The sequence below is a fragment of the Lycorma delicatula genome, chromosome 1 (assembly GCF_047948215.1).
Source record: "Lycorma delicatula isolate Av1 chromosome 1, ASM4794821v1, whole genome shotgun sequence".
Taxonomy (NCBI): domain Eukaryota; kingdom Metazoa; phylum Arthropoda; class Insecta; order Hemiptera; family Fulgoridae; genus Lycorma; species Lycorma delicatula.
This window is the reverse complement of record NC_134455.1, coordinates 367,235,795-367,247,219: the sequence shown is the minus strand read 5'-3', so window position 1 is coordinate 367,247,219 and position 11,425 is coordinate 367,235,795. Positions and strand designations below refer to the sequence as shown.

The following is an 11,425-nucleotide window of genomic DNA, read 5'->3' as shown; positions in this document are numbered from 1 at the left end:
TTATTTATGTTCTGTTAAACGCATTCAAATTTACGCGGTCACGATGATATAAGGGTTACCACCTGTTAAAGCTACCTCAAATTTAAATGGGTCATTAGTGTAATTTCATTTTTTGTGGTATTTGGATACTTCTATGGTGATATTTATCAGGAAACCAAACAAAATATTCCTAAATCCACAAGTTTCGGACAAAGCTACATTTGCACTTTTGGAAACGTAAAGTATTGTTCGTAGTGTTGGTAACTAGTGATACAATCACTACGATTTCTGTTGGGTTTGAGAAATTTGACTTTTTAAGTATCTAATGATGTGTTTCCATTTATAGTAATGACGTACTAAATTATGTATTCCATTTTGTATGATTTACTAAGGAAGATATTTTCATAATCCTAGGTTGCTGTAATGGGAACGGTGTATGCAAAGGTAGGTTATTATCTACTTTTTATAACCTTTGAATAACATTGTACATGTGTTTAGTTCGCGCTTAAACGTTGGCGTTTGTTGTTATTATTGTATTTTGTATGCTGTGCTTGGTCTAATATTAGCAAATTTAAGTTATATTCATTAAGAACAACCGCACTACAGTGAAATGTTGAAATGTTAATTTTAGGTTGAGGTTATGTTTCACAATCTTGTAGTTTGGTGTGAATGTCTTATTTTTTTATTGATTTTTCTTTCATTCGGTTTATCATAATTGTTATTAAAAACCCGAAATTACTTAAATTCGATTTTTTTCTTTATTAGCGGTCTTATAATGTTAGTAAACTTTAAACAAATTAAGGAAAATACTGTTATTTCCCTTAATTTGCTATTTATAATGGGTAAGAGTTATGAGACCACTGATAAAGAAAAAAATCGAATTTAATTAATTTTAGTAGAATGTTTCAGAATCATTGCTGGAGAGATATGTCTACTAACGCTGGTGGTGACATTCACCACCAGCGAATCATGAATCATGAATGATTACCATTCATTTTCTACTGTTCATTGATCATATAAAAATTTAGCTCATGTTTAAATAGGCTATTCATGCTTCCAAACATTATACCAGAATTAGTACATTCATAAACGTAGCATATTATGTGTGTAACTTAATGTAGTATTATTTTAGTTTAATGTAATTAATTTTGTTTTCTTTAATAGCAAAAAATATACTGTCAATTTAGTTTCTGAATTGGTTCTGTTTTTTAATTGTGTAAATTGCACAGAAATTTTGTCATGTCATAATTCCTTTTTCTAACTACCATGTAGGTGATATAAATATTTTCAATAACTACCAAAGCATTTGCAGGATTTAAAGTCATTTTCATTTGATTGGTTAAATGGTGTTGATGCTTTTAATTGTAAAACTATGTTAATTTTTTAAAGATGTGCCCATTTTTATTACCTTAGTTAACTCAGTTTTTATAACTAGTTTGGAAATATCTTTGTAACATTTTATATAGTATTTTTATGATTATACGTATAACTGAATATATTAAAACAGACTTTACTGATTATGACATCATTTATTTTAAATGTTTTTGAAGAAGAAAGTATAATTCTTGATTTGCAGCACTACAGTGTTTTATATTTAATCCACAAATAATAATTATATAATTATTCATTTTATATCCATAATAATGTTGAATTTTAGCATTTTGACAGTGCTAGTGAGTAGAAATTTTAACGTAAATTTACTTTTGAAAATTGAAAGTTATGGAAGTACTTTCAAGGTTGATGGCTATAAATCACTTATTTGAATGTATTGCTAAGGAAATTAAAAAGTAAGTGTTTAGCAGACATTAAAAAAAGAAAAATTCTCAGTTTTCTAAATTAGGTTGTATTCTACTTAACCGCCTGAGGTCTATGCCTCTGGACATCTTGATGAGAGTTTGGTGTGCGAAATACCAGTAATAAAAATAAAAAGACCTACACCAGACGTTCTTGGATGGGTTTCCTCCAGATCCGTGTGGTGATGAAATAGCAGAAGTGCTAAATCATCACCGTTTACAAGCTTACATGATGAATTTGAAAAAAAGAATAAACCATTTCTGATGTAAGTTATTGACCCAAATCAGGATTTAAATTAATAAATTTCAGTGTATCAACAAATTACTCAATAAACTAACACACTATGATAATATTTATTATATTGTGAAAATTGTTTTACTAGCAGCATTATGGATGCTTGTTTTCTAGCATCCATAATTTCTGATTTCTGATTTTATTTAACTATTATCTAACAAAACTAATTATTCTGTTGTAACTTTTGGCATAGGTAAATTATATTTACCTTAAAATCTTATTAGATTGTCAAATTAATTACTTATAGGTTTATCATAGTTAAAGAACAGTGAAAGGCCAGCTTTTGTGAAAAGTTTAATTGAAATTATTAAAACCTTTTTAATACTGTACATATGAATATATAATTAAGAACACTGGGAACATATACTGTCTGTGCTTGAAATGGTAATTTCATTAGATGAGCAGGCTGCAATATGCTTTAACCTGTACAGTCTGTCATAATTACATTTACTGACTCTGCATCCACATCGATGCCATTGGCAATCATATTTACAATAATTTTTAAGTGGTAACTTTGTTAGTTTACATGCAAATACATCGCTATTATTGGATGAACTTTGTCCTGATGCGTTACCTCTGTATAGTGCATGATAGCGGCAGCTGCAATGATTATGTTTTCCGATATATTCCATAATATTGGAAGAATCATTTGTTGTATTATCTGATGAAAGATCTTCCTGTTGTTGCTTAAAATATTGTTGACTATTTTCACTGAAATCAGAATCTGATTTTGGTTTTTGCTTTGTGTTAATTCTTTTACGAGCAGTCTGTGTTTTTTTTGTTCTTAACTTACATACTGGAAAATTAAGACATTTAGGATTGGTATTTAAGATTAGTCTGTAACCTCCTTCATTTGTTTTTTCAAGCATTTTTTGTTTTACAGCTAGTGCTAATGCTCTTTCAATATCATTAATTGTTGGCCTACCCTTTTTAATTGGATTTAACTTCCAGATAAATTTTGCTACATCTTTTGCACTTGTGTGGGGTTTCTGAAGTTGTGCTATTGAATTACATACTCTGGGTAACAGTTTTTTGGCAGTATTCATATTGCATATAAATTTTATAAAAACAATAAGATTTAAAACAAAATTTTTAATTCCTATATAAAGTTGTATTATAGCAACAGGTTTAAAACAATGTGTGTTTTTTTTTTTGTTTTAATAATATTATTTGACTTATAATTTGAAACTAAATTAAAACCAAAAAAGCATATAATCTATGATAAAATACCAAAATAAAATACTGGATATTTAAGATTTTGTATACAATGCATTATTTCATCTAACATAGAACCATGTGTTTTGTTTATTAGTACTTATTCAGATAAATATATATTTATATATATATATATATATTTATTGTTGTTGAGAGTTTTTTTAAAAATAATCCATATATATGTATGGATTATTTTAAAAAACTTTCTACTTCTGGTATTAGTAGACAGAAAAAAATACATATTTTTCTTTTTATACTATTTTTCAAGAACATTATTTTAAAAAAATGGCCAAAGATCTTTAGGTTCAAAGATAATCTATTTTAAAAATGCAGCATTATGGTTTATTTCATTTTCCTTTGTTTGCAGTGCAAATTTATCATAAATAACTAATTTATCATGAATAACTTCAGTTAAGAATGAACATTTGCTTAAATGGTGCTTGGTTATAAAGACAGCTTACACCATACAGAATGTAATATTTGAAACGTGTTCTAAAATGTACACAACTTTTTTCAGACAAACCTCTTAAGTTATGGAGCTTTATAATCTCTTTCAAAATAACTTTCTCCTTGTGTCATGCATCAATCCTAACCACTTTTTGAAGCAGTCCTGGTGGGCCTCTTTTGGGATTATGCATAGATCCATCTATAAATTTTCTTTAGATGTTTCAACATTTAAGAAAATGCCATAAAACCATGACATCTTTAAATTAAAAACTTTTTTTTTATAAAACCAATTAACATGATTTATTTCTCGTCCCTTTTTTAATATTATTGAATCTTTTTCTGACCCACTGTGAATATTGTAGCTTTGTTTCCACATTGAATCAATGTTTCACCGTGTACTATAGTTCTTTGTATACAGTTTTCATTTCAACCTGTTAGCATGATCCAATAGTTCTTGACAGTTGGAAAGTGATCCAAAGTGATTATGGGATTCATGATAAAAAATATGATGCATTTTTAATTTTATCATAATAATTGATCCTATCACTATGTTACATTTTTCTGTTATGCTAAATGTAAAATAATGATAGGAACACATGACTTCACAATTAGAATTGATGAAATGTGAGCATTCACATGAAGGTCATGCAGGTTATAATTTATTGATCAATGATCACCCCTAAATTTCTTAAATTGTTCGTAATATGACTCATGCTCTGATTACTATAAACTTCTTTTTATTATTTTATTAGCCTCAGTAAATAATTAATGAAATTTTAAACAAAATTTTTCGTTGATTTGCTGTTAATGAATATGAGCCTTTTTTTGCAAAACACACTTTACATGTGTGTTTGTGAACGAATAGCTGTAGCTAAGGCAATAATTAGAAAAGGATGATGCAATAAATATCTGATTAGTCACAAGTATATCACAATGCAGCAGTACCTACTTACGTACTATGATTTCATATGACATGGTGTTCCAGAAGTTCTGGAAGTTTTGAACAATTTATATGCGAGTTAGGTAAATTGTATTGTCTATATGTTTAATCTTGACCCAGATTGTTTGCATTGAATTTTATATTTAACATTTTGAATTCACAGAATGTAAAGCATTTTACTATTTAAACATGATAATTTGTAATTGTATAATTAGCTTCAAGCTTGTTTTAAACTGTAATTAAAAAGAAATATGTATCTGTTTACTCTTTCTTTTTTACTTTTTTTAAGAAGGTTATTTTTTACTGTCATGTGCGTGTTCTGGATAATACATATTATACTACTAATAGTAAACAGTATTCGTCCAGTACACATTTCTTACTCTCGTACTACTAATACATAGCTATGTATTGTCTCAAAGAGTGTGCGAGATAGGAGGTACTTTCACGCTCTTAAATAAATTTTTTGATATGAAAATATAAACCTTGAAAAGTGACTTTTTTGGAAGTTCATCCCCAGAAGTACGGTGCATCTTTATAGATCTGGAAGTTATAAAATATTCCTCAACTCTCTCCTCAGTTGTTCTAATTAGCATGATATCGTAGCTCAAGAATTCATGGTTGTAATGAACTACAGGTGGATTTATTACATGAACAATGGGTACAGCTAGTTCACAATGTCCTAAACCTAGAAAGTTGCATATGATTTCTCTGAAGACTTTCTGGAATATGGTATGAGCCAATCAGCCGTAGAACCAGTCTTCCTCATGTAAGAAGAGGGATGATGGAGTTGATTGGAATTTTAAAAAAGGTTTTTTAAGAAACATTATTATACGCTTTATTTTAATTACTTGAATTTTTTTTACTGTAATACAACTTCAGCGGTAATATAAAAATCTAATAAAAGGCTCAAAAAGATTTTAGAAAGTGCCTCTGGTTTTCGTTTTTGCCCAATTTTTTTTTTTTAAATTGTAGTGTAGAAATTACATTTAGAAATGGATTGGTTTCATCATGATATATTGGAAAATGTCTACCAAATTTGTTTCAAACTGTTCTGTTTAAATTTTTTCTTTTTAATTTTGCTAGATATATTCTCTGGTAATCATAAACAATTCATTTTAACAATAATAAATCATAAAAATTGAACCTCTTTTAACAACTTCAGCAAGGAGTCATAGCCCCCCAATCAAAATCTATAAAAAAGTTTCTTGATTAAGTTGTAGCAAATTTTAATATTTCATCTTGCTACCTTTATTGTAATTTTTTTGTTGTTGCATTCTATGTGAATGAAAGCCAGAAATCCGTTTTTTGTAAGTGCAGGTTTGGCCTCCTGTTGAAATTTTAAGTAGCTAAGATTTTTATCAGTGTTAAGTATGCAAGTTTGTTATATGGTTTTGTTGCTATTCACTTGTTCTTATATATAAATAATGAAATTAAGATCAGTTTAATTTTTGTGCGTGAAAATGAGAAAAAATTGAGTAGCCTATAGGTATTTCTTTCCTTTATGTATGAAACAGACATGATGAAAAAATGCATTGTTAGCAATTACCTGACAAAACTTTGGATTTTATTTATAAATACTCAATATTATCTAACTCGCATATGTAAGAAAAATTTTTAAAAAAAATTTAATATTCAAATTGGGCTAAAACAGTGATTCCAAAACTTTTTCCACCCGATACTTACTTTTCAGAACAATTTCCTTCTGCTGCTCCTTCCATCTAATAAAGGTTCTCAGAAGTAAGTAAAGATACTAATTAGGCATTTATTAAATGACACGAATATAATCTTATTTTATATATCAGATGATAATTAGAACTAGAATACAGAACATAACCCCGTTTAACCGGACTAGATGGACCGGACATTGTCCGGATAAACGAAATTCAGGATAATCCGGAAACGTATAATATACGTACACTACAGCTTAATGAAATCACTGCAGTACTGATCTAAGATGTTGAAACTAACATCAACTTAGTACCTATTAACAAATAACTTATATAGTAATTGAAATACAAATTCAAACTTACAGCTACATCAACGTTTATTTACTTTTAAAACAATTTTACTTTTAAAAACTTTTAAAGTTTTTTGCTTTAATGATGTTGCTCTGTTTTTTGCTGCTTGTATAAGCAGCGGAGAAGCTCTTATAGCTTCGAGAGAGATCATTTGCTTTCTTCCTTGAGGAAGTCGTTATCTGAACTGTCTTCTGTGTTTTCGATATCGGGATGTGGATTTGAAGAACAAGCTAACACGATATCATCATCGCTATAGACGCTGGTGATCTCTACATCATTTTCGTAGTCAATCCATTCAGCTACATCTTCACTTCGACGGTACATAAATCTTCTAAACAGTTAAAAGTTTTTTTAAGGAACTGTTATTTATTTCAGCAGTCGTCACAGTGTTGCATTCAGATTTCATTTCTTGCCAGATTTTGTTCCAACACTTTTTCAAAGTAGAAGCATTAATTTCGTTACGTACTGAAGCACACTCGTAAATTACTGTTCTAATATTAATTTGTTTAAGTTAATCTAAAACATTTACTCTAGCTTCCTCACTATTTCTTTCAGTAAGTTTTATAAGTAATTTTTTTTCTGTAATATCGTTTGAAGGCTTTTATTACACCTTAGTCTAAAGTTTGGATGAGTGCTGTCGTTTGTGCGGGTAAAAATTTTACAAAAATTGATCTCTCAAGTCATATGCATCAGGATGACAAGGAGTATTGTCGGTAAATAAAACAGCTTTTTGTGGTAGCTCTGAATGAATAAAACCATTCTTTAAATATGTCGCAAGACATCCATGCTGATTTTTGTGACTTGTATATGCATGGAAGTGCATTCAAATTACTAATATTCTTCAGTACTCGAGGTTTTGCTGATATTCCTACCACAAGAAGTGGGAGCTTCAACTTGCGTGACGCATTACTTTCTTTTTCCTGTTTAGTCTTCAGTAATTACCTTTCAGATAATACTTCAGAGGATGAATGAGGATGATATGTATGAGTGTAAATGAAGTGTAGTCTTGTACAGTTCGACCATTCTTGAGACGTGTGGTTAATTGAAACCCAACCACCAAAGAACACCGGTATCCACGATCTAGTATTCAAATCCGTGTAAAAATAATTGACATTACTAGGACTTGAACGCCGGAACTCTTGACTGCCAAATAAGCTGATTCGGGAAGACGCGTTCACCACTAGACCAACCCGGTGGGTTAAACTTGATGCATAAAAGAATCGTTTCCCTTTGCTTACAGACTTATGCCTCTTAGCAACGGAGTCCAATTTTGAGGCGAGAGTCATTTTAGGTAGCATTTTAAAAAATAATCCCGTCTCATCAGCATTGAAAATCTGAGATGGTGATAAATTTCGAAATGTTCTTTTTATAATTTTCGCTAGCAGCACGATCGCCTGATAAACTTTTCCTTGATACACTGAGCTGTATTCAATGGCGATTCTTCTACCTATCTAACCAACCTGAACTTGCTGTGAATGACGGATCACCGCCTAATTTTTCATTTAAGATTAAAGCCTTAGGTTGTAAAATTGCACGTGGTAAAGGAACCTCATGCGCCCTCTCTTGGGTAAACCGCATAAATTAAGCTTTGTCTAGCTGATTATTTTTTGCCGTTCTGATAGTCGTCCTGTTGTCTAAACTATCTGTAGCCACCATTTTCGAACAGAAATCTTTAATCACTTTTCTGTATTTTTTCCAGTCCGAAACAGTTTGGTTTCCTCCACTTAATTGATCACAAATTTTGTTTTGCAGATTCCCTTTATGTATATAAAATAGAGCATTAAATTTTTCTTCCATGAAAGTGACTACCCTCTTTCGTTTAGTTGCCATTCCACTAAATTACACTGCGCAGAACACAAAATTTCAATCACGATCACTACTACCTTAACCCGGCAGCGCAGCCACCCCCACCAGCGGGAGCCCCAAATGGAATCACAATCAATACCAATATAACCGTGGCACGATGCCAATGCGCCTACCTCCAACCAATCCAATGTCTAAACCGGAACCCTAGCCACCCGGCTTCCTACCACGATCGAGTACCTCGATTAAACTACCTCTGCAAACCTACACACCGCAAGGGCTCGAAGAAAACCAGCCACTATAGACCATTCCTCGCGGATCATCGTTACGGAGATCCAGAAAGGACTGTATTCTCTCAAGTTCCTTAACAGCTCGTTTGACCTCGTGTCGGGGACAGACGTAGAGGACGTGGTTCACTGTATTATCAGTCCCCAGTCCCGCAATACGGGCATTGACTCGAATCCACTAAACGAAACCTAGCCAAACTCGACCGAAAGGCACCATGCCTGGAGAGAAACTGTGATATACCGATTGGGGGAGACCCATATAATCGCACCTAAATTAGACACTATAGGAAGGAAATATACCATGCATGTAGCGACCTGTGGGGGATTCGTCCCACTTGACCTGCCAAGACACAAGACCCCGATTTCAATCTCCTGCTTTCGTTCTGACGTCAGTAGGTTATTTACCTTGGAAATGTAGCGCTCCTTACGCTCATTAGCCAAGATATCTATTAGTTTGACTCCAGCTATAACAGACTGCCTACTGCGACACTGTTCTGTAACCGCTTATAACAGCCAGCAAGAGGAGTCGCTGGGCCCGCAGCAAAATGTCCGCGCAATACCTAAAAGCCATGCGGTGAGCCCAGACAGGCGCAGCATACAGCTTCGCCGTCACCTTTGTAAAGGATACGCATAGTACGGTAATTCAACCCCCAATCAGGATGAATGATCCTACGGATAACATAAAAAACATCATCGGCCTTTGCTACATACGGTAGATGTTCCTTGGATAACACCCAGGTATTTTTGAGTCGTAACTCACCGAATGGGTAGACCAACCATCCGAACCCGGATTCGTCGGGAAGCAGCCAATCGGCCGTTAAGCAACATCATTGTGGTTTTCTCTGGGCTGAAAATCATTTTATGTTGGAGACTCCATAGTCTGAGTGTCCTACAACCATGAGCAGTTCAGAACTCTACTTCGTTAAGCGAATCCCCTTCAATCAGTAGCAGTGCGTCGTCAGCATAAGCGATGACACGACAACCACATGGCAGACTTCAACACAACATTAAATCGAATTCTATGATCCAAAGAAGGAGACTCAAAACACTGCTCTGAGGGCATCCTATAGTTAAGATTTTACGAACCTCCGAGCCGCCATCACGCAGGGAAACTGTCCGATGGCTGAAATAACTTGAGAGCACTTCTGTCTAGTTCATTTCATGTACACTTGCACTTCTGCATCTGAAAACAGGGTAGAGGGCCACCATATGTTGTTAAATGCTCTGGATATGTCCAGAAGAATCCCTAATTCATATTTACATGGACTAGAGGAAACTATATCTATCACCTTTAGTATGGCATCCTCAGTGCTCTTGCCCGGTCGGAAACCATACTGGTTGTCAATTAGCAATTGACATTTGATTGATATTAGGAAGCAGCAACCTTATGTAATCCCACACAAACATTTATAGTCCTTCATCATTATACTTTTCTGTGATGACACTAAATCTACATTTTATTAGCTAAGCCAATGGAATTGTAATCAGAAGCTTTTTCACAGTATCCTGAAATTCAGGATAGAGGTTTTGGATTTGCCATATCAGCCACATATAAAGACTATTCTTAAATGCCTGTATTAACTCCTCATTGATTGTTTAATTCAGTTATTCTTACAATTTTACTTTTTATTTCCTATGCATTTGAAAATTGATCTAAAATCCCAGCCCGTTCTCTTGATGATGAGAATATCTTCAAATCGTTTGGCCATGTTGTTAAACATAGCTACCAGATAGTGACTGTAAATTTAAATCTCAGTTTCATACAACTTCCCTCAGTGGTGAAAGATTTAGAAATCTTGTCAAATTCTTCATCTCCTAAGTTACATTTGAAAAGAATAAGTTCTGAAACAAATGCAGCTATGAGAACCAACCTTTTAATAATTAAGTTTATCTCCATGTAGCTGCAAATTCGTATCATTAATCTGTGCATGCAAATCTCATGTATAAGCTATATCGCTATTAAATTTATTCAAGTTGGCAGCCAGATCTTTGTAAAAAATTCCAAAACATATTTTTTAAATACTAAGAAAATAAACCACACACCCATCATCCACAACCTGCAAATTTCAGTGTGATGTAAAAAATGTTTAAATTCTTCATTGCTGACTTTAACCAATTGTTCAAGTAATGTGTTGTTGAGGGAATTATTTCTTCTAATTTTGTTGATTGATGTTATATTGCATGTACAGTGTAAGTGTTAACTTAGACTTTTTGCTTCTATTTATTAAAAATATTGTCTACTTATTAAAAAATGTCTTATAATAGATTCAGCACTGATTATTTTAATAAGTAATTTATCTATGATCGATTGACATCCATCGGTTGCTACTGATATTACATTTTGCATATGGGATCTGTTTTTCTTAAAAATTCTTCCATAACAAAAAACTTGGATTTTCGTGTAGTATCTGTAATTAAAAATCATGTAAACTAACAATGTGCCTTCATTTTTTTGATGAAGTTAATATATCCAATTATCATGAAAATTAGTTTTACTTAAAAAAAAACCATTATGTGACTCCATCTGTAGCCATTTCATCAGTTCATTGTTGTACAATATTATTAATTAATGGAATTTCATAATAATAATTCTGTGCAACACAATATGTTGAACCTCATTAAGATATCCAATTATCATGAAAATGAGT

The 11,425-nt window shown here is 32.2% G+C and overlaps 1 protein-coding gene across 1 annotated transcript in view; it reads left to right on the top strand.

Moving 5' to 3' along the window:
• Positions 1–237: 237 nt before the first annotated feature.
• Positions 238–11,425, top strand: part of LOC142317257 (sorting and assembly machinery component 50 homolog) — a 61,661-nt gene continuing 50,473 nt past the window's right edge. Inside the window, exon 1 of the mRNA XM_075353664.1 lies at positions 238–423. Within this exon, the coding sequence (XP_075209779.1) occupies positions 403–423 (21 nt within the window). The 5' untranslated portion in view covers positions 238–402. The remainder of the gene's footprint in view (positions 424–11,425) is intronic.